This window comes from Dipteris shenzhenensis, chromosome 27 (assembly GCF_047967505.1).
Source record: "Dipteris shenzhenensis isolate YYH24624 ecotype China chromosome 27, Dip_SZ_1.0, whole genome shotgun sequence".
In the NCBI taxonomy this organism is placed as follows: Eukaryota; Viridiplantae; Streptophyta; class Polypodiopsida; order Gleicheniales; family Dipteridaceae; genus Dipteris; species Dipteris shenzhenensis.
The window spans coordinates 27,656,603-27,680,437 of record NC_141622.1 but is presented as its reverse complement, the minus strand read 5'-3'; the positions used below and the strand labels follow the sequence as shown (position 1 = coordinate 27,680,437).

The 23,835-nt window shown below is 43.6% G+C and overlaps 1 protein-coding gene across 5 annotated transcripts in view; it reads right to left on the bottom strand.

The window, feature by feature from the left end:
* Positions 1–257: 257 nt before the first annotated feature.
* LOC147884111 (fatty-acid-binding protein 2-like) overlaps positions 258–23,835 on the bottom strand; it is a 69,373-nt gene continuing 45,795 nt past the window's right edge. For 3 of the 5 annotated variants that reach the window (XM_087398608.1, XM_087398607.1, XM_087398609.1), the window contains 7 exons: positions 17,467–17,535; positions 2,727–2,763; positions 2,535–2,609; positions 2,249–2,300; positions 2,111–2,155; positions 1,780–1,886; positions 1,118–1,633 (listed from right to left, as the gene is read on the bottom strand). In XM_087398608.1, coding sequence (XP_087254734.1) covers positions 1,789–1,886; positions 2,111–2,155; positions 2,249–2,300; positions 2,535–2,609; positions 2,727–2,763; positions 17,467–17,535 — 376 coding nt within the window. In that variant the 3' untranslated portion in view covers positions 1,118–1,633; positions 1,780–1,788. Of the gene's footprint in view, positions 280–1,117; positions 1,634–1,779; positions 1,887–2,110; positions 2,156–2,248; positions 2,301–2,534; positions 2,610–2,726; positions 2,764–17,466; positions 17,536–23,835 lie in introns of those variants that run through there. The other 2 variants (XR_015543667.1, XR_015543666.1) reach the window with 2 other exon arrangements.

The following is a 23,835-nucleotide window of genomic DNA, read 5'->3' as shown; positions in this document are numbered from 1 at the left end:
TTGGGAAGGAGAAGGCAGGGCAGTAGGCAAGAAGGAGGAGACAGCCAAACAAGAGAGGTAGCCAGGCGGTGGGGATGCATGCGGGGAGGGCATCCGAGTAGAGCAGGGTGAGGAGACAGCCAAGCAGGGACGAGGAGGGCGACGAGGCAGCCAAGCAAGAGGGAGGAGACAGCCAGGCAAGAGGCAAGCAAGTGGGGGAGGTAGCCACGCAAAGGAGGGCGACAAGAGGACAAATCTATCACGTTCCCCGTCCACAAGTGATCACAGAAAAAGATGGACCTGCATTAGGATGCCATCATGCTGTCATGAGTGGTTATTCTGTCTATCAGATCTTGCCATCGAGCAAACTTTTTCCATGCTGCAATAAATGCTCATAAAGCCCTCTCTTGAGGTTTTCCCCTGTACTATTAGAATTCATAATAAAGTGTTGTGGCAACAACCAGCTTAGACTCAAGAGCTTGCTCTATTGGCAGATATCTAGGTTTATGTTTCCTCTCTTTCATGCCAGATTTAAAATTGGAGATTTCTTGCAAGCGGAAAGTCAATGCATGTATCCTAAAGACTTGTGCTGTTTGCCAAGGGAAGAGCACATTCCCTGGAATTACAAAATTTCGACAGAGAGCCAAAGCATATACCACCTTCTCAGTGAGACTTCATGTCACAAAAAGAGTCCATGTGTTGACACGTGAACTAAGTAAATCCCCACCAAATAGTTCCTGAAAATGAAAGACTCTTTTGCTAAAAAGCAAAAGAGGATCTATGTGAGCCCCCATAGAAGAAAAGTGTGATGCAAAGCACATGAGCAAGAAGAGATGTTTACCTAGAGTAGGAGCTGCTATGATGAAGCCTACAAAAGAGTCCGACTGTGAGAGAGAGAGAGAGAGAAAGAAAGAAAATAATTAAAGGACTTCGAAAGACCAAATGGTAGATGAGATTGAAAGAAGCCTGATACAGTGAGCTGAAATGGTGGAGCCTCTAACTAGGCATCATCACCCATGATGAATACAGCATAATCATATCAGATCAGATCTAATACAGGAGAGAGAGAGAGAGAGAGAGAGAGAGAGAGAGAGAGAACACCAAAGTCATTAAAGAATCGAAGAGTCTCATGCATAAGATGGCAGAGCAGCTGGTGTTAATCGTGTTCGAATCTTACAACCAAGAATATAATACAGTGTGCTGATCCTTTATATCACAAAGCAGTCGACGATAGTATGACGAGATATAACCTTGAGGATGGGCTCGCTTCTTACATAAAACATCAGGGACCATGCAAGTCCACTTCTCATCAAATTTCAACCAAAAGTTCAAGGCAACCCCTGTCCCATACAAGACTTCTCATAAATCATGATTCTTTGCAGCCCAGACAATGTATTAATAGATAACAACTATTGAGTATCTCTTTGCTCAAGGAGGAAAAAAATATGCACAATTTAAAGCAAGAATGACAAATAATGGGGAATTAAATGCATCGACCAATTATTGTAAAAAATGTTGCTATGAAAGCTTGCCACAGGCATGATTTTATTTTCTTTTAATGGAGGATGAAAATACAAAAATCCAATTGATTTTACCTATATATGGAGTCTGAAGGAAACCAGAGACCTTTCCATGTTCTATTCCAAGGTATTTCCTGCAAGGATTACATGGTGAGACTTTGAGGTATTGAAACAAAAAAAAAGGTGTTTGTTTGGGGATGGGAGGGGGGAATATGAATCAGCATGTATCGCTAAAGCTTAAAGCCAATCATTTGCATTGAAGTAGAAAATGAAAACTTGCCTATATAAACTAGCTCACTCTGAGCATATGACCCAATTTTTCACCAATATCCTGCTTAGCCATCAAGGAAACAGGTGGATCTCCGATATAGATGTCAAAAAATGCTCCTGTTCGAAAACACCAAGGAAATAAGTAACTCCTGATACCCTTCATGGCAAGGAGGGTAAACAAAACCCATTCATAAATGTGAACAGAACATCAAGTTCCCTCTCTTTAAGTTGGCAAGATTACATCTGATACCCTCAAGTATAAGCTAGCAGTCAGCCCTGAGATTAAAATACTTGATCAAAGGAAGTACCAAAAAAGGAACCAGCTGCCTTGCAATACTTACTGCAGAGATTGTGGCTGTAAATAGTTCCAATCAATCTGCCATCAACTGGTAGGATACAAGAATACCATTAAGTCAGTCCTTGGCACAAACATATTTTTCTATCAATTCCCAAAAAATCTCTGTAATGTAGGAACGTACTTTCAGTTCGTAGCTGACCACCAGGCAGCCACTGGAAGTCAATGATGGAACCCTGCATAAGAAATCACATCTCGTTTACAATTTGTCACGTCATAATGTTTGTTCAGGATCACACACCTTATTTTATGAAAAATCAGGTTTCAAAGTTACTCGTACAATTAAATGTGCTACTAGGGAAAACTACGGTGCACTATGATCAATTGGAACCCATGGCCCGAAAATCAGGAGGAAGAACGAGTACAATCTGATACACCCTCCCCAAGTACATGAGAGAGGCTGATTATACCCGGGATAATGATAAATTTTCTGAAAAGTAAGAGTTGAAAATTTGTAGGCCTTCATCATCTTCCGTGCCATTTATCTGCACAATTGTGCACGTAAAGAGAGGCCGTGGAATTGTCAACCTTACAAAAAAAGTTGACGGGCGAATTATTGAAGTCAAAAATCATCACAAATGGTGCTGAACAAAATACAATACCTTTTTCAGGCGATTTTTCAAAGAAGAATCAAAGGCACTGCATTCATCAAGGTGCAAAAACTTGCATTAATAAATATCAAGTTCAAACATGCTAGCACACATGGTAAACATCTATATGTGTTTTAGTGCAAACTTTTGTTAAAAATAACGACAATAAAGGGAAATCATGAACCCAGCTTATTGGACATTTGGGTGGGTTTATTTAGGTTAGCCATTGTTGAATGAGGATGCAAACATCTTAGAGGCGTTTTAGTTCATGTGTCTCACTTTGAAGATGCTTTGTTTCTTTTGAGCACCTCAGACATAAAGCCTTATGTCCTTTATCTTGCATGGTACTATAGCTTCTCATAGTTAAGATTTCATTTCCAGTCTCGCCCAGTCCAGCCCTGACTAGAGCTGCTTTGGATCTCAACTCTTTCTTTTCTGTGGCTTACTCTTTAATGGTATCAGAGCAATGACATGGCATGCGTCTCTTCTTTCATTTCATGGAGCCCAGCTTGCTACAGCTCACCACAAGAGAGATGCGCTGCTGTATACTACATTGATGTTGGATATTGAGTACTGTGAACACCCCTTGGGGCACACACTCAACACACATTACAATTCTGAATATGATTGAGAACTTATATATCACATCAGGAGGTGACTCAGAACTCGTCACATAAATTGTGTTCATCTCAAGAAGAGAGTTTTTTTCCGCTTAGGGTCAGGGCTTTATGTTAGATGTATATAACCTCATTTTGGAGTCATACATCACAACATTTTGACTTTCATAATAGCACTTCACCTTTATTGTGCTCTCCACGACTGTTTTGTTCTACTCCATTCTCTATGTTCCTCTATTCCCAAACCTTAGAAGTTGGAATCAGAGCCATGCTCCTCTATGAGCTCAAGCCAATCCTGCTTCAGGAGAAAGTGCTCCAGAAAAAGATCTTCCTTTCAAGAGAAAGCTTGATAGCTGAAGATGGAAGCCAGCCCAATGTGCAGAAAAAGCTTGACAGGTGAAGATGGGAACCAGCCCAATGCACAATAGAGTAAAGGTGGGAGTGGCCATTGAGAGCCGCCCACCTACTCAATCGTCCGAGTCATTCAAGAGTTTGTCAATCAGCTTGCTGTTTCTACTACTACAGGCACTGTCATCGGTTTTGCTTGGTCTGCTTGGACCTCCCATGTGTTCTATTTAGTGCACCCTGCCACAGTTTTGTGTGCTGCTACAGAGACCAGATCTTCTCCATAGGCATCTTTGGTTACAAATTCCAGCCATTCGAATGCAAATAAGGATGATGCTTCTGCCAACTTTGAGGCTAAAGGATGAGATTTTCTTGTGTGCAGTTATGATGACAGACAAGAAGTTGCATCACTCAATGTGGCTGAAACTTCAGTGTTGTTTTGGTGGTGCATCTAGACCTAAAGGGAGTAATGTGTGCTCTGGTTGCCAAGAGGGTGTCCTGTTCCAACAATTATCCCATCAAAGGAGTTTGTAAAAAATAATGCTGCCAACACTCGATGGAGCTGATTTGTGTCTTCTAGATGCACTTTATGTGCCAGGGTTAAGGATAATCTTTCAGTTTCCTTTTTGGAAAAAAGAGGTTATGATGTATACCTTTGTAAGACTAGAACATATCCAATCATACAAATTTAGATTTTTTGTTGTTCTAAAGAGGTTATGATGTCATCTTTGAAGACAACAAGTGCCTAGTTAGAGACCCTGAAAAGGGTTATCACATGGTCAATACTGGCACTTTGTACCAGCGGTTATACCAAACTGGACAAATTTGATAGCAACAAGCATGATGCTTGTTTGGCAAATATCTCGACTCCCATCATGAAAGAGGCAGAGTTATGGCATGCTAGATTTGGGCATGTAAACTACACAAGTTTACAGCATTGCAGAGACAAACTTGATTCTGAGTATGCCTTTTGCTAGTAGCACCTCCTAGACATGTATGTGAGTGACAGAGCTGACAGGAAATTGCAGCTCATTCACAGTGATGTGGATTGTCTCATGAGGATTCCATTACTTTCGAAGCTCTTTATTTTGTGCCCTTCATTGACGATTACTCCAGATTTTCTTGGGCGTATCCTTTAAAAGTAAAATCTAAGGTGTTATGTGTTTCAGCTTTTGGTTGGAAGGGTTTCAACCCGATCTGGTGCATCCACATGTTACTGTTCACGCTGATTTTCCATTGGCTGTTCTGAACTACTGTCCAGTCAATGGCAGTAACTCATCAAGCACATCATGTGGACCTATCGGCAGCTGTTTTTCAAACTCAGTCATGGACTGATCAGAAAACACCACATCTCTACTGGCAAAAATCATGTGTCAAAGGATTGTAAAGGCGGTAACCTTTAGTCTCATTGCTATAGCCAACAAAAATGCACTTGACAGCTTTATTATTGTGATTTGCCTCTCATTTGATGAGCACATGTGCAGAGGCTAAGCATCCGTACACCAGTCACCCACTCCTATCATTGCTGGCAATCCAAGTGCTATTGCAATAGCGGAATCCTATGTTTCTAATTGTTGACGCAACCATTCATCCGGGTTTGGAAATGAAATATATATAAGAAGAGCTGCCCCAAGTTATCCCTCTGGGTTACCTTCCTGGCTCGCTTTTTAGAAGAAAATATACAGAAAAGAGCTGCCCAACACCTCCCTCCATTTGTCTATTGAGTCGCCTGTGGTCATTCTATTCATCCCCACAACCCATATACTGTCTGCATACTGGTTTGTCAGCTCACAGTCCTCATTAATAACTGCAGGTTATCCATGCATGGCATGCTCCATATAGCACCGTACGAGATCTTGTAACCACACTCATCGCCTCGTGATCTGTCCGTGACCTGCTCCATCGTCGTTGATCCATTGTGAACCTCTGCCTCTGGAGGTGTGTGACTCTGTGTCGTGTCCGTGTCATACAAGGTATGCGATATATCTGTCTATAATTGGGGCTCACTGTCTCTTGGACAGTTGGTCATTGCCCAGACCAGCGATGCACCACACTATTTGTGTGTGAGGTTACTCGATTAGAACTCATGAGGCTTACGGTGGGATATGGTATCAGACACCAGGAGATCACAGACTTCTTCACAGGATAAGCAGCCGAGAGATGTCATGACTATGACACTAAATTGCAGACGCGCTAGGTTCTCATTGCCACATCTCAACGTTACAGGCAGCTTCACGATGCCCATGTGTACACCGTAACGAGAGGAGTCGAGGACACCCAGCAGTAGATATGTTTCAGAGACACCAAGACTCTTTCTGGAACCCAGTCAAGTCCAGACGAAGCTCAAACTATCCATGACAGAACATGATACATGACACATCCTAGGAAATGACAGGAATTACAGACACATGGAGTTCCAATTGTTTCTAGGTTCATCAGTAACCAGTTATACCAGAACACATACTAGGACATGACAGGAATACAAGACACGTACTTGGATACGACAGAAATTACTCCAAACACATGGAGTACTGATTGTTTCTAGGTTCATCAGTAAATAATTATCCCTTTAAGGTGTGATAAGAGGTGTAATGACTCGCCTAGTTGCCCCCATGGGAGTAGCCTCATGTTGATTTCAAATTTTAGGTCTAACAGGGCTTTTTAGCTCTCTGCAAACATTAATAGACTCTCTCTCTCTCTCTCTCTCTCTCTCTCTCTCTCTCTTTTCCTCTTGTAATTTTGGTGTTTGTGTTCTCTTTGCAATTGAAGCCCTTGACCTTTGGATACCACTCACACAAACTTTCACACCTAATGGCATAGAATAGAAAACATCCTCTCCCCACATGAGTGTCTATACGTGGCCAAGTAGGCATTTTCCTTCACATGGGAGCTACAGCCTCAATAGCTCATGGTACACCTTGGGATAGAGATGTCACGTGTAGCTCGCAATATAAAGAAGTTGTTACCTACTACCTGCAACCTTCTTGATGACAGTGTTACTGCCTTTTTTAGATTTAAATCTGATTGCTTTTTGTAAGTTTGAGGGTTTTCAAACTTGTCTTAGGGACACTTTGCAGGTCACCACTAGTGGCTAGACATCCTGAAAGATTGATGTGTCTGCCCATTCTACCCATACAAAGCCATGATAAAACTAAGGAAGTTTATTGCTCGTACAAGGTTTTCTTTTCCTAGGGATTGTGCTCTCTCCTCATGGCAAAATTTTTAAGAATGCACTTCTGTAAATCGAATTCTCCCAGTCCATTGGTGTAGGCTCACGGAAGCAAAAGGATGCACAAGAGTGGAGCAAGAAGTGGAAGCCATCACATCAACTAGTGTAATGAAAATGAAAGTACAAAGTACTATAAAAGAGAACCCTAGGACCTAGTGTCCTAGTGGTACCACTAGTACTAGGTGTCATGAGACACTAAAAGTACTAGGTGACCTAAGTGCCAATAACTAAAGCTACATGGCACATACCAGGGCCCAGAGGGCATCAATACGACCGGGAGAAGATGGCCTACAAACCCCCCTCCATGGTATGGGCTGAAGTATTCTGGAAACGTCTCAGAATACCTGGTATTTTCTGGTCATGGTGACACATGTTCATCCAAAAGGATATAGCCACCTATGAATGTACAAGGTATGCCAGAGCATGTAACAATGGGAACCAAGTGTAAAGCCTATCGAAAGACTTCAAACTTGGGACGAGAAAGTGCCTTTGTAAACATATCTGCTATGTTGTCCTCTATGGGAAGGTAGGACAACTCTATGTCTCCTGCTGACAACCGCTCTCGAACATAATGATAGTGAACTTCAATGTGCTTGGTACGCGCATGAAACACTGGATTACGCGCAATGGCCAAAGCACTCTGGCTGTCAATGTAGACCATAGTGGAGGATGTCTGACGAATACCAAGATTTGTAAAGTAACTATCAAAGCCAGACACACTCTACTGTAGCGGTGAAGGCTGCCCTATACTCAGCCTCACAGTTGGATGTGGCAACTGTTGGTTGCTTCTTGCTGAGCCAAGAGATACATGAACTGCCAAGCAAAAAATAGTTGCCAGTATGTGACACTCTGATGTCGGAACAACATGCCCAGTCACTATCCGTGTAAGCATGCATGGTAAGTGAACCCTGATCACCATAGAAGAGGGCTAAATCCTGAGTGCCTCTAAGATATCTGAAGACTCTCTTCACTGCTTGCCAATGTTGTGAGCTTGGCATGTGCATGAACCTACTGAGCTGGGATATTGCATACTGTAAGTCAAGTCTGGTGTGGCATAAGTAAATGAGACATCCAACAGCTTGCTGGTAAAGAGTGATATCACATGGTGGGCTCCCATCATGAGCTGAAAATTTGAAGCCAGGGTCCACTAGAGTAGAGATTGGCTTGCAATCCTCAAACTGAAAACGATCAAGGAGCTGTCCAATATACTTGGACTGTGGCATCATGATACCCCCCTCAACATGAGCAAACTAAATGCCCAAATAATATTCTTTAACATTCGCAACAATTATGGCCAACCCCAATAACAATCAAGGAAGTCGACCCCTGGGCAAATTTCATGCCCTGGCTTTCAACAATAGTTGCATCTTTTCTTCTTTGACTTATTTGCTGTATTTTGAGCTGCATTGGAGGAATTGCCACTGTTAGGCGCATGTTTAGGCTTGCCCATAGGCTTGGAAGCCTTGCCTTTTCCTGTCTGCTGTGAAGCAAATGCATGTTAGCACGACTTTGCTCTTCCTGCAAAAGCAAAGTGACTAAATGATCAAAAAAGTAGTGGTCTAGATTACGCATGGCCACTAGTCAAAGGGTTGTAGCAAACCCTTGATATGTATCTGGCAGCCCATTCAATGTGGTACTGACAAGCTGAGAATTTGGCACCACCTCATCAATATTGGCAAGTTGTTCCATGACGTCCTTGATCTTTGTCAAGTATGCATCCATAGAGTCACCTTCATTCATGCTGACTTGCCCTCTTAAATATGCAACATGTGCCTCATTGCGAATCTAATAAAGAGAAGCCAATTTGTCCCAAGCATCCTTTGCTGTCCTGCATGACCGGATGTGGGGAATAATGATTCTCTTGCATGATAAAGCAATACAAGAATGTGCATTTGCATCTCTTGTTGGGGTAAAGGCACTATGGCCACCCAAGTACAGTTAGTACACTTAAGTATAGTTAGTACTTTTATTTGTTAAGTACACTAAGTGCACCGTACTTAGTGTTGTAACCTTATCCTTTCATATAAAAGGTTGACTGTGTGCTAGGGGAGGTACACACATATGTTTTATCCCCACACTCTTGTGTTTATCCTGCTTGTGTGTCGGTGTGCTCCTTCTCTCCCTTATCACAACTCGTATCAGAGCTTGGAACAGCACACTCTCCCTATCCTCGCCTATTCTGCAGCTGCCTAGTTTTGTCTTTCTTGTGGGTGCCCAAACGTGGGTCTTAGCAGCAACCAACAGCACTGCCATCACCAGGCAGCGGCGCCAGCAGCCAGCAGCCGTCAGCAGCGCCAGCAACTGCTAGCGCTGCCAGCGCTATCAGCCGTCGAGGCTATCCGTCGCCAGCAGCCAAGGCCACCGGCGACGCCAGCAACCAAGGCCACCAGCGACGCCAGCGGCCAAGGCCTACCAACGACGCCAGCAACCAAGGCCATCGGCGACGCCAGTAGCCAAGCCAGAAGCGGCGCCACCAGCGTCGCCAGCCAGGCGGCGCCAGCAACTCCGCCACAAGTGCTTGTACTCGCCATCGCCATCGCCGGATAGCTCGGAGACGATCACGATGCGCAACACATCGTAGAGCAGCCCGCTTCATCCGCTTCTATTTTCTTTTGGTTTCTTCAGCCTTCAGTTCTTTTTCGTCCCAACGCAATTTCTGAGCTCATCGTGAGCATTGTTGGTCAAATGCACTCTCAGTACGTAGATCTACTGTTTATGCCTACTGTGTGAGAGAAAATCTCTACATTGAACTGCAGAATCAAGGGGCTTTTGTAGCCACAGCCAAGCATTGGCTTATACACGCACTTGTTTGCGTATATCCTCCTGATTGGAGTTGATTTGTGCAAGGATTTGATGCATTTTATGACTTACGGGACAGTGGCAGATGCATATGATACAGTGTGGACCACATTGTTACATTGAGCATTGAATGTGCAATTAAAATTGGGGCTTTTGACATTGTTATGCATATCAGTGTTGGGGGAAACACCTAGATGCTTTATCTGATCAGTGGAGCTTTGGGAAAGCGGTGTATGCACTAAAATCTTCAAAAATTGGCTTCCAATCAAGGGGCTTTTGCCTCATTCAAGTTCTAAACTGTGTAACACAGTTATAGAGGCAAGAGAAAGTCTAATTCTGACAGTTTTGGACAGTTATACAGTCAATTTCTGTTGCTGTACTAGAAAGTACAGTCAGGTACTGTCCGGAGTCAACTTTTGGACTGTAAACAGTCACTTTACTGAAGTTTAAAGTGCATAAAATAGTGCTGTTTTCACTGTTACAGCAGGGACATACATTGTGTCAAATAAAGGTACTGCTGTACTGTACTACAGAGCATCAATTAATGCATTAAGTATTGCTGTTCTGGATCTGCAGCAGGCAGGAAACAGACAGTATTTACTGTTAAGTGGGAGAAAGTTGCAGGTCCTGTGTTCCATTGCAGGAATTAACTTTTGAGCACAACTACAAGTGCATTTGTGCACTTAGTTTGCAAGGAGTCAGGCACCCAAGTGTGGGTTATATTTCTTGCTGATTGTAATGGCTTCATCCTCGGAATCTTCTCTTCTCAATATTAAAAAGTTTCAGGGTGCTGCTAACTACCCAATGTGGAAAAAGATGGTCCTGAATGTGCTAATTCTCAGGCAGTTTCATGCTCCTATTATACACAAAGGTGTGAAGCCCACTGGCACAACTGATGATGCTTGGGCACTAGCTGATCTGTCAGCAAAGTCCATAATTGAATTGTCACTCCATGAGAGTGTTGTTTGGAATGTGGATGGTGAAAAAACAGCCTGGGGTGTGTGGAAAAAGCTACAGGACACATATGAGCAGCAAAGTGTAGCCACAAAGATATATTGGTTGCGCAAGTTCTTCAATCTGAAGATGAAGGAAGGGACCTCCATGGATGCACATCTCAATGAGTTTAATTCATATGTCACTCAACTTGCAAATCAAAAATATGTGGTGGATGAGGAAACCAAGGGTATGGCACTCTTGATCTCTCTTCCTGAAAGTTGGGATACATTCACCACAGCTGTAACAAATGCAAACACTTTCATAAGTTTTTCAGATATCACAGGGCTGATTTTGCAAGAAGAGCAGAAGCTGAAAGCTCAAGATGCAGTAAAGCCTAACAATGCCTTAAATGCAAGGGGGAGAAGTCAGCAAAGAGGCAAATCTCAGGAAAGGGGAAAAGGGAGGAGCAAGTCCCGCTCCAACAAAGATGTTGAGTGCTACTACTGTGGCAAAAAGGGACATACCAAAAAGCAGTGCTTTAAACTGAAAAATGATAAGAGAGACAAAGCCAAAAACACTGATGCGTCAGATGCAAAAGCAATTGTACCAGTAAGCAATGGCAAGAGCAGTGTGAAGATTGAAGAGCTTCATTCTACACACGGTTATGACATGTAATCCCAATTCCTGTATTGATCTCTGGGGTGTTTCCGCTAGGGCTTTAGAAGGTAGTGTAAATGCACAAAGTTTAGGTAGTTTTAGGTCCATGATTTCGTGCATGTGCATTCATGTTGTGTCTTTCTAGTGTTCTATTTATTTTGACAAGGATGAGATATCAAGCATGAAGTTGCGTCCTAGTTGCTTTGACATTCAACATGGTGTAAGCTAACACACACACACATACACACACATAGCACGCACGTGCGCACACACACATAGAGACATATAGATATAATATATAGATATAGATATTTATCTACACACACACACACACACACTAACACTACATATATATACCTCTATGTATGTATATAGATGCTCATTCTGTCCATGCAGGAGATTTTGCAGACATGCACTCTTGGATCATTGACTCAGGTGCCTCATTCCATGTTACACCTTACAAAGAATTGTTTGTAAGGTATGCAGCAGGCAGTAATGGAGTCGTTTTTCTAGGGGATAATCGTGCATGCAGTATTGTCGGTGTTGGAGATGTCAGGCTTGTATTTGCTGATGGTACTCAGCTTATGCTTCACAATGTCAGGCATGTACCCGAAGTCAAGAAAAATCTGATTTCTACCGGCATGTTGGATGACGAAGGTTTTGTGACCAGCTTTGGTCATGGTTTCTGGAAGGTCACCAAAGGTGCCCTGGTTGTTGCCAGAGGCTCTAAGGTTGACACAATGTATACTCTTCATGCTAAAGTATGTAATCATGCTGATATTCATGCCACCGAGCTGCCGAATATTTCTATGTGGCATAGCCGGATGGGTCATATGAGCATAAGTGGAATGGAGCAATTGGCTCGCCTTGGCTACTTCTTAAATTTTCTGATTTAAAGTTTTGTGAGCCCTGCATATATGGTAGACAGTTACAGTGTCCTCATAAAAGGAGATTAGGACATAAAGATGCTCAACTTGAGCTTGTGCATACAGACGTGTGTGAGATGCCTAGTCCTTCACTTGGAGGTGCACGGTACTTTGTCACATTTATAGATGATTCCACAAGGAAGGTGTGGGTGTATCCTCTTCGATTGAAGAGTGATGTCTTTCCAGTGTTCCATAAATGGCTTGCTATGGTTGAGAACCAAACAGGCAGAACACTGAAGGCTTTGCGGTCAGATAACGGTGGGGAGTATATGTCTAATGCATTCAATGCATTTTGTGATGCTAGAGGTATTAAAAGAGAACTCACTGCTCCTTACAGTCCAGCGCAAAATGGCACTGCAGAGCGTATGAATAGAACCATACAGGAAAAGTCTCGCTCTATGATGTCACATGCTGCTTTACCTCATGGATTTTGGGCTGAAGCTGTAAAAACAGCAGTACACCTCATCAATAGGTCACCAAATAAAAGACTGGATGGCAGAGTGCCAGAGGAGCTTTGGACAGGAAAACCTCCTTCCTATAAGCACTTGAGGGTCTTTGGCTGCACTGCATACGTGCATATACGCAGAGAAGATCGCAGCAAGCTTGATCCTAAGTCTCTTAAATGCATTTTTCTTGGATATGGTGACAGTGGTGAGATGGGTTACCGCCTATGGGATCCTGTGAATAAGAAGCTAATACGCAGCAATGATGTCTTATTTAAGGCAGCAGATAAGCCTTCTGATGCTTCAGAGGTTGACATTGATGACTCGGGACATCCTGTACAATTCAGGCAGGCTGCGAATCAGCCACAACAGCAGCGTAATCAGCCAATGCATGATGCTGCAGCAGGTCCAAATGGACAGCCCGCAGTGGCGGAAGATGTACTACGGGACATGCCACCTTTGGAAGACCTCCCAGGCATAATTCTGCAGCCTGATCTACTGGAACAGCCACCTGTTTTAGGTGAGCAGCAAGTTGGACAGCAAGACCAATGGGTCCGAAGGTCCACTCGACAAATGAAACCGCCAGACAGATTTGTTCCAGGAGCAGATTTTATTATGCTTACAGACTGTGGAGAACCTTCCTGTTACAAGGAAGCCGTGCAAATGCATGATAAAAGGCTATGGGAACTAGCCATGAAGTCTGAAATGGACAGTCTCCATAAAAATGGTACTTGGGAATTGGTGCAGTTGCCTAAGGGCATGAAATTACTGCCATGCAAGTGGGTGTATAGATTGAAAGTCACACTTGGAGCTAAGCCAAGGTATAAAACCAGGTTGGTTGCCAAGGGCTTTAAGCAGGAGTATGGTGTCGATTTTGATGAGATCTTTTCTCCAGTGGTTAAGATGACCACACTCAGGATTGTACTTGCTTTGGTTGCATGTGAGATTTGGAATTATGCCAAATGGATGTGAAGACAGCCTTTCTTCACGGTGATCTTCATGAGGAGATCTACATGCAGCAGCCAGAAGGATTTGCAGTCAAGGGCAAGGAGTCACTTGTATGCAAGCTTAAAAAGAGCCTTTACGGGCTGAAACAGGCACCAAGGGAATGATATAAGAAATTTGATACCTTCATGAAGTCCCAAGGTTTCAGGAGAAGTGATGACGATCACTGCTTATATACCAAAAGGGCTGCAAATGGCAGCTTAATCATTCTCATTTTATATGTGGATGACATGCTTATTGCTGGTAAAGCTCGTAAGGAGCTTGATGACCTTAAGAAAAGATTGCATGAGGCCTTTGATATGAAGGACCTTGGTGATGCAAATCACATACTGGGAATGCAGATACGGAGAGACAAGGGACAGCGTTTGTTGTATTTGTCTCAAACCGAATATATTGGCAAAGTATTGCACAGGTTTCATATGGAGGGGGGGAAGACCCTTAGTTCTCCATTGCCTCCATATGTGAAACTCAGTGCAATGGACAGCCCACACTCAGATGCTGATAGGGCTGAAATGGCCAAGATTCCATATGCTTCAGCTTGTGGCAGTCTCATGTATGCCATGGTTGCTACCAGACCTGATATTGCGTTTGCACTGGGAGTGGTTAGCAGGTATATGGCAAATCCAGGCAAGAAGCATTGGAATGCAGTGAAAGGTATCATGATATACCTGAAGGGCACACAGGAGTTGTGCATATGCTTTGGCAAGCGAGATGCAAAGGTGCATGGTTATGTGGATTTTGATTTTGCTGGTCATCCAGATAACCGGAAGTCTACTACCGGTTATGTTTATACATTCACTGGAGGTGCAGTGTCATGGATGTCAAGGATGCAGCAGTGCATAGCCTTGTCTACCACGGAAGCTGAATATATTGCAGCCACAGAGGCATGCAAGGAGGCCTTATGGTTATCTCGGCTAGTGGGAGACTTGGGCATTACAGGTGATATTCCATTGTTGCATTGTGACAGTCAGAGTGCTATTCAGTTGGCACACAATCCTGTCTTTCATGCAAAGACAAAGCACATTGATGTGAAGTATCACCTCATCAGGGAGGTAATAGATGATAAGCTGATTCAGCTTGTCAAGATTCACACAGATGATAACCCAGCAGATCTGTTGACAAAAGGCTTGCCTGCAGAGGGGTTTGCACATTGCCGACAGTTGATGGGTATAGGTTGAGCCTCACTTATTTTTACTTGAGGGCATATTGCCTTTAAGTGGGAGGTTGTTGGGGTAAAGGCACTATGGCCACCCAAGTACAGTTAGTATACTTAAGTACAGTTAGTACTTTTATTTGTTGAGTACACTAAGTACACCGTACTTAGTGTTGTAACCTTATCCTTTCATATAAAAGGTTGACTGTGTGCTAGGGGAGGTACACACATATGTTTTATCCCCACACTCTTGTGTTTATCATGCTTGTGTGTCGGTGTGCTCCTTCTCTCCCTTATCACATCTCTTGCATCCCATCTTGTTTGTTCCTGAGTTGGAGGAGCAACAACAGGGGTGCTAGAGGATAAAGCATCAGGAGGAGTACCCTCTATAGAGGGACCAGCAGTAGAGGCAACCACTGTAGCATTGGCTGGCCTCAGATCAACCCCAGAAAAAATGCCTTGCAACAAGAATATGTTTCATGAGATAAGACCACATCGGATAGTTGGTGCCATCCAACTTATTATCTAAGAATGCCAAATAAATCATGATTGTTGCCATCCATTGCAAATGGGACGAGTCAAAAAGCACTGACAAAGTGACCCAAAAGATGGCCTCAAGGATTGCAACTGCAAAAAATAGGACTTGCTGTCCAAATCTGAAAAAACCCCAAAATAAGCTGTAATTTACAAATGTGATCAAATGGCCTGCAATTTCTTGCCAAATTCACTGCAAATCTGAAAGTATTGTGCAATCTGCCTACAATAGATCCAAAAGCCCCAATTTGTAGAGCAAAACTGAGCCAAAAATGGGGCAAATTTAAGAAAGCCCCAAATTGTCTGCAATCTACCTACAAAATCGTAGCCCGAATGCAAAAGCCCCAGCAGATCTGCTGCGATGTCTACTCCGAATGGTATGGAATGTACGAAATGTACAGCTGGAAAGGAACTGTACGGGTGCCGAAGTACGAAAATCCGTACAGCTGTACGGATAGTATGAAAATATGTACAATTGTACGGGCATGTTCTGTCACACTGTACGGATGGCCGTACAGAATCGTACGGACAGAGAGAAAATCCTTGACAGTTGATGCGCCGTATGGAATCGTACGGACAGCAGGTCGGGGAGTCGCGTAGGAGCTGTGCGGGAGCTAGAGCTAGAAGCAGGAAGCTAGGAGTAGGGAGCAGGTCCGAGAAGGAAGTGCTCTGATACCACTGTAGGCTCACGGAAGCAAAAGGATGCACAAGAGTGGAGCAAGAAGTGGAAGTCGTCACATCAACTAGTGTAATGAAAATGAAAGTACAAAGTAATATAAAAGAGAACCCTAGGACCTAGTGTCCTAGTGGTACCACTAGTACTAGGTGTCATAAGACACTAAAAGTACTAGGTGACCTAAGTGCCAATAACTAAAGCTACATGGCACATACCAGGGCCCAGAGGGCATCAATACAACCGGGAGAAGATGGCCTACAATTGGCATATTTTCCAGCATTTTGACTTCTCAGAACAGACTTCTCAGTACTATGAAAGAGAACCCTAGGACCTAGTGTCCGTGTCTTACCACTAGTACTAGGTGTCATAAGACACTAAAAGTACTAGGTGACCTTAGTGCCAATAACTAAAGCTACATGGCACATACGAGGGCCCAGAGGGCATCAATACGACCGGGAGAAGATGGCCTACAATTGGCATATTTTCCAGCATTTTGACTTCTCAGAACAGACTTTGCAGCACTGCAAGGCCATATTGCATATTTGCAGCAGTTCTTCATGAACTAGGACATTTCAAAGATGTATCTATCCTTCTTTCGTGAGTAGGTCCATCTTGCATGTTTGCAGCAGTTCTTGATGGAACATTCAAAAGATGTATCTACCCTTCTTTCGTGAGCTAGCAAGCTTCTGAAATGTCCAAAAAGTTGTTGTCCACTTCATCAGAGCGAAGAATGTTCTCATTGCAAGGTGAAATCTGCCTCCAATATACATTATATTGCTATGTTATCGAGCCTAGATTAACATGTTATTTGCACTTTGGTCAAGCCTGACTATTGATTTTCCTTGCCACTCATTATCGAACTGTCCTAGAGATGGTTTAAAGGAATCTTAGATATGTTGTTGGGGCACAATCACTTTCAGCCACTTTTTGTCAAGTTAACATGGGCAAAGATCATGGCAATAAAAGGTTTCATGGTCCTCTTCCTTGGAGGCGCACAAAATGTGCAAAACTTCCTTTTGTATGAGTAACATTTGTCATTGCTCTATTTACCACAAACTAAATAGTAACTATCTTCCACCTTTGGTTGCAGCATAATTGAAGCCCATAAAGAGAGCTAGCGTGTGGAAGGTATGTCGAAATTTTGAGCATGTCAATACATGACATTCCTAACTCTTGGTAGAAGCAAGTATTGCTCCACATAAAAGTTTCTTATTTGACTAATTGACATTAACAAGTTTAAATATGATTTCATGTCAATTACGTAACATAAACCGGTCCCATGATATTATTATTTCTAATGTATACACAAAAGAAAAAGCTCCGACAAAAGCTGTAAGTTAGGGGAAAATAATTTCAATAAGTGGCTAGTTTTTAATATTTTTTTCACACATACCACACTTGAAGAGGGTTTACTAAGGAATTGTTAACATACCTTCTAACCATGCCCATCTTCAATCCTTTATAGTGTACCACTAAGCGTATTGTCATATCCAAATCACCTCTGTGAATCATATGCCACATGTTAATGCTGTTTTATCCAAAAATTACATTTGATGACATAATTTATCTTCAAAAAGTACATTTTCTCTAAGCTAAATTAGTCTACCAAGATTTTTTCTTAACCTTGACATAGATATACATACATACGTACATACAATGTTAAATAGCCATGAGATTCAAGCCATCCATTTCAAGCAAGACATGTCTTTTTTGCAAAACGAAGATGAGCCACTTAGTTGTGGAGCAACTCCAAAAAGAGAAAAGCAAGTTAAATCAAAGGTAGGTGGTCTGAAATGACACTTAGTAATGGCCAAAGAGCAAAGTGATTAAAGTATTGCCATTATGGGGTTAAGGACACAAGGCCCTTGTGTGGTCCGTGGGGAACTCAAACTCCCAAGTAAATAGCTCATTGACTTGTATGTGCATTGGTCAACTACCAACAGCTAGATGAGGTATCCAGTGTATCTAACAGAGACAAAAGTCACACCTTCAACGGAGGGGAGATGAGGTCTACGAGGCCAAAGTCCACTTGATGGCAAGGGCAAGTAGACTCCCATGAAAGAGGAAGATATACTTACATAGATAGGCATACATACGTACGTACAACATTTATATACCTCAAATAGCCTGGAGATTCAAGCGAGACACAAATTTTTTACTAAACGAAGATGAAAGAAAGAAAGAAAGTTTATTAAAGTCTTCGGAAGACCGATGGGTCTATGAGACTGTGAAAATCCTGATACAACGAGCTCTGGTAGTGGAGCTACTAAACGAGCGTCCATACCAATGCAAAATGCAAAATGCCAAAAATGCAAAATGGCAGTACTAAGTCCTAAGTACAACATAGTGATGTCGGTGGTCGACTATATATCAATCTCATCGTCATCAATATCATCATCATCCCCAGCAATAGCAAGATATCAGGATGGATGAGGCAGTGGAGGCATGAAGTCAGCAATAGAGTGTTGTAGGCCACTCAGAGGTGCGGTCCTGGCACGTCTCTTGGTCGTAGCTCTACGTCTAACCAGGGCTACTGTGACCCTCGTCAGTCGGGCTCCAACTCTAAACAAGGAGGGGATGTCTCCAAGTGTGATCTGTGTGTCGACCCTCTGTCTGAGCTGTCGGGTCACGAGTTCCGGGTCACGGTCATGTCGAGGCCTCGTCTCGTTGGGATCCATGTGATCTAGCTGAAAGAACTCCGTGACAGAGCTCTGAGTGATAGAGCTCTGAGAGGGATCAACCGAGGAAGAAGTTTGCTCCTGTCTCCGTGCTTGGAGTATCCTCTCGCGGTGTCTAAGTGCCTCATGAATGAAACCTGCCAAACACCGCTGGTCTGGGTAGGGGAGGAAATGGGCTAAAATCCCATAACTATCTCTGAAGAGGCAGTGGAAACGTCCTCGGATCTCATAGTACACAGGACACCTGAAGATGAAATGCTCCTCTATCTCAACCTCCTGTATGTCACATAGTGTGCATATGCGCCGCTCCCTGGGTAGTCGCTCTACTTTGCCGCTCTCGATGCGAAGTCTGTGTGAAGAGACCCGGAACTTCCCAAGAGAGATCCTCGTCGAGTGGGGTAGGTGAATCTGTGTGTATCCTGGTGGGTCAATGAAACCCTCCGTTGTGATATGTAAGAAGTGATCTCTCTAGAAGCTAAGCTTCACTGGGAGTTCACTCGGTTCCAACCAGGTCCGAAAAGTGTGTAGCTGTAGTAGATCCTCACGGATAACCTCGTTGACCTCGTGTGATAAGAGGGGAAAGAACGGAGCATCCATGCTATAGTGGAAGGGAGGTAGTCTATCCATGTGGAGCCCCAGTCGCTCAAACCATCTCTCTGTACGTGCATACCAGCACCTCTGATCTCCTCCTGCTGCAAGTGCCATAGAAGAGGACAAAGCTATCCATGGTAGCCTGCTACGCCCCGAGGTATAATCCCCATATTCCCTAACTCGGTACAGATATGTGATGACCTGAAATGCAGCATCTAGCTGTAAAGGGGGTGACCCAAACTCAGCCTGAATGATCTGGTGAGGAACGGATGACTTACCACGAATCATCCGTGATAGCATGAGAACTTGTAGCCGCTCCACACGGGCCCACTCTGTATCCGACAAGTCTGGCCCCTTAGTTTTGGAGCAACTCAAAAAAGAGATACGCAAGTTGAATCAACGGTAGGTGGTCTAAAACGACACTTAGTAATGGCCAAAGAGTGAAGTGATAAAAGTATTGCCATTATGGGGTAAGGACACAAGGCCCTTACGTTGTCCATGGGGAACTCAAACTCCCAAGTGGAGTTTGAATTAGGATGGCTCATTGGCTTTTGCAACTATGGAGTCCATGCCTCGAGTCAACTATCCAATGGCGCTAAACGAGGATTATACATTAAAATAGCTCATTGACTTGTATGTGCATTGGTCGACTACCAACAACTAGATGAGTTATCCTGTGTGTCGAACAGAGACAAAAGCCACACCTTCAATGGAGGGGAGATCAGGTCTACAAGGCCAAAGTCCACTTGATGGCAAGGGCAAGTAGACTCCCATGAAAGAGGAAGATAAAAGTATATAAGTTTTGAGATAGAAGTGTGGGAGAGGAAAGGAGTAGAAGCTTTCAGCTAGCAATCCTCATTGTCTCGTTGCCTATCTTTTGCATGTATCCAAAGGGGAGATAGAGAGGAAGTATAGTTTGATTTGGAGAAGCACACAGAAATAAATGATGCTCACACCAAGAGGTGCTTGTCCCCGATGAAGGAGGTCTGCAAAATGCAAGACACAGAAATCAAACAATTACAAAAGAAGCTGGGGGAGAATAAAGATGATGAACTCATGTGCAGGCTACGTGTCTACATGCGGGAGGCAAAGGAGAAATGGAAGACAAAATGGGACAGCAAAGTCATCATTCGAGAAAAAGTAGAAAGAGGGGAGGGGGAGGCACATAGCACATGATGGTGTTGGACCTATGGGATGGGGGTACACCAGATATTAAATATGGTTTTTTTCAAAATGCAAAAGAACCCAATCACCTTCTTTAAACACTAATTCACAGCGGTGACGATCAGCTATCTTCTTTTGCTTTGCCCGAGTCTTTTGGAGAGCTTGCTTCACCTTCTAATATATCACATCCATGCTTCTAACATACTATCAGCCTCAAAAATATTATCCTTAGTATGCAAGATAGGCGGGACTTTCCTCCCTCCTTCCACTATTTCAATTGGAGCTTTCCCAGTGAAAGTATGCACAGTATTGTTGTAAACAAACTCCACTAAGGGCAAATACTGTTCCCAATGTGTCTTATAATCAGACTCACAATATTTCAGCTAGTCAAGTAAAGCAGAATTAGCCTCTTCGGACTGCCCATCTATGACTTGTCTGAGGATGAGAAGAATATACCTTTCTAGGACTAGAATATATCCAATCATACAATTTTAGATTTTTTGTTGTTCTAAAGTCCAAAAATCTACATAGAAAATAAAAGAGGTAACAAAAACATTTTTGAAATACGAGACATACTTAGCAAGCAAAGCAACACTTATGTCGTCATCAGTGCCCAAGCATAAGCAGCTATACTGGGTTTCTAAAGACCTGCAGAATCTTTTGGGCAAACCCAGTGCTTACTGAAATACATCAAATAAACAAAAGAGAAAGAAAACAAGAGATAAAGAAGAAAGGAAGAAGATGACTAAGCAAAAATAAGCAAGCAAATCAAGAAACAAATTCTTTCATAAAACAAGAATAAAATCTCTCTCTCTCTCTCTCTCTCTCTCTCTCTCTCTCTCTCAAAACATAAAAACTAAATGGGCCCCTTGATTTATGTACCGCTTCCTACAAAGATGCAAAATTACATTCCTAACATAGAAAGCACATGCATACCCAACCAAACTCGCTTTTGAAAATAAAAGAAAAATGGGCTATTCAGCTCCCCGCTTTTTGTTTTCAACTTATGTTCAATCATTCTAAACATGCCTAAAGCTGATACACCATAGATAAAAGACTTCATATCTAAAATTGTGCGTACTTTTTTCATTATTTTTCTTGGATTATACCTCATGTGTATTAGTAAAGTGATCAAATTACTACATTGAATGATAAAAGACTCCCAATTGTGAATTGCTTCAATCTTAGAGGTGTCCATGCGCACTCCATCCTTAGAGACAATATGTCCCAGAAAGTGAATCTCAAGCATAAAGAATCTTTGCATTTATGATCAGCCTGTGTTTGCTGAGTTCTGCAAATACTATTGCCAAATTCTTCTTATGCTTTAGCTCATCTTTTAAGTACACTATCATGTCATCAAAGAAAGTGCCCACAAAAGATCTGTGCTCCCGGAAGATTCTATCCATCATACAGCTAAAGGTAGCAAGAGCATTCGTAAGCCCAAATGGCATAACCAAGAAATCATACAACCCAAGGCTCGTCCTGAAAGCTATCTCAGACACATCCTGGAATGGAAAATCTGTTTTTAATGGTTATCTTATTCAGTGGACGATAGTCAATGCACATTCTCCATGAACCATCATTTTTGTGCACTAACAAAACTAGTGAGTGAGCAGTAAGGGGATGAACTCAGCTGAATCAGCCCCTTCTCTAAAAGGGATCCCTCACCTAGCTCATGATTCTTCCTAATAAGCTGCACTCACCCTATATGGTGGCCTAGTTGGTAGACTACTGCCTGGCACTATATCAATCCCATGATCCTCAGGCCTCTCAAGTGGAAGTTCCCCTAGCAATGAGTTAGAAAACACTCTCCAAACTGATTAAGAAAATCTGTCTGCTCTTTATCCAACTTCGAGATTACAAATTATGGATCGTCAAACTTGGTATTTTTTGCAAAAACTAAATATGCAGAAATATGATGTTTCATTACTGAGCATATAGCTGAAGCAGATCATGCTTTCTTCTTGGATTTGAGAGCATGATCGAAGAGCTTTCATCACCTTTTCCAATCTTAAACTCCAAACATTACACATCTTCCGTTTATTCCACCAAAGCATAACTCTGTGACACCAAGGCATACCCAGCAAGATGTCGAGCTAGCTCCTGCGAGCTCCCCCTCCCCCTTCGTTCCCCGTCTACCCCCCCCTCGCATGCTGCGTGGCCCTCCCTCTCCCTCCGTCAGCTGCTGCCGCGCAGCCAGCCGCCCCCTCTCCGCCACGCTCCCCCTGACCCAGGAGCAGGTGCAGGACTGGATTGGTAGCAGGGCAGCGGAGCTTCTTCAGCAGCAGTGGCAGAAGGGTGATGTTCGTCTGCGTTGGCGCCACAGCGCCAAACGTTTCCGACTCCTGGTCATTATTAGACCACCGCTGGAGTGGGCCTACGCGGAAGGACTTCGCCCCTGGAGGACTTCAGAGGTTGCGGGCTTCTACAGCATTTCCTTGGCAGAGGCGTCGAGCTGGTTAGAGAGAGCTTACCACCACGGGACGAAGGGCCTTTCCCCTCTGCTGAAGGTTTTAAAGGATGGGTCCGATGATCCGGCCTCTCCTTCGAAACCTTCACAGAAGCGCCTTCGTCTCCACACAGGACATCCTCCAACCACTTCGACTTCGACCGCAAGCAGACAGTTGTTTGTGGCCCACCTTCCCTCCTCATGAGTTTACGCATTATCTCTTGGAACGTTAACGGGTTCCACTCATCAGGCACCCGTGGCCCCAGGAAGATGGTGCTTAGACAGGAGCTCCAGCCAACCTTGGTGGGAAAGGTAGATGTGCTCCTACTACACGAACACAAGCTTTCGGCTTCACAGACCAGTATTTGTGGGAAGGTCCTCACAGGACGCTCCCACACCTACTGGGAACCTTCGATTGGCGAGCAGGGGAGAAGCGGGGGTGTCTGTACCTCCATCAACGCTTCTCTAGTTCAGCATGTGTGTGGTTTTGGCACTTTGATCCCAGGACGTGCACTTTGGGTGGGCTTGCATATTGAGGGATCCCGCATCGGCATCCTCAATATCTACACCCCGACTGATCTCAGACGTAGATCCGTTTTTTGGAGATCCTTGACAGCACTGTTGCTAGAGATGGACTCTTGGATTGTAGGAGGGGACTTCAACAACCTTGAGACCTTAGAGGATCAGCAGGGAAGGGGCCAAGAGTTCCTCGGTATAGCTCAGGAAGAGCAGGCAGATTGGGACTCCTTCCTCCTTGCAGTGGGAGGTCGGGACAGTTGGAGGGAGCCTTCCTTTCGCAGATGGCCTGGGAGTCTGGACTTCTCTAAGGGTTACAGGAGGGAGGGAGGCAGACTTCTGGAGCGGCTGGACTGTTTTTATGTCAGTGATTGGGCGCTTGGCAGAGGAGGAGAGTCAGGAG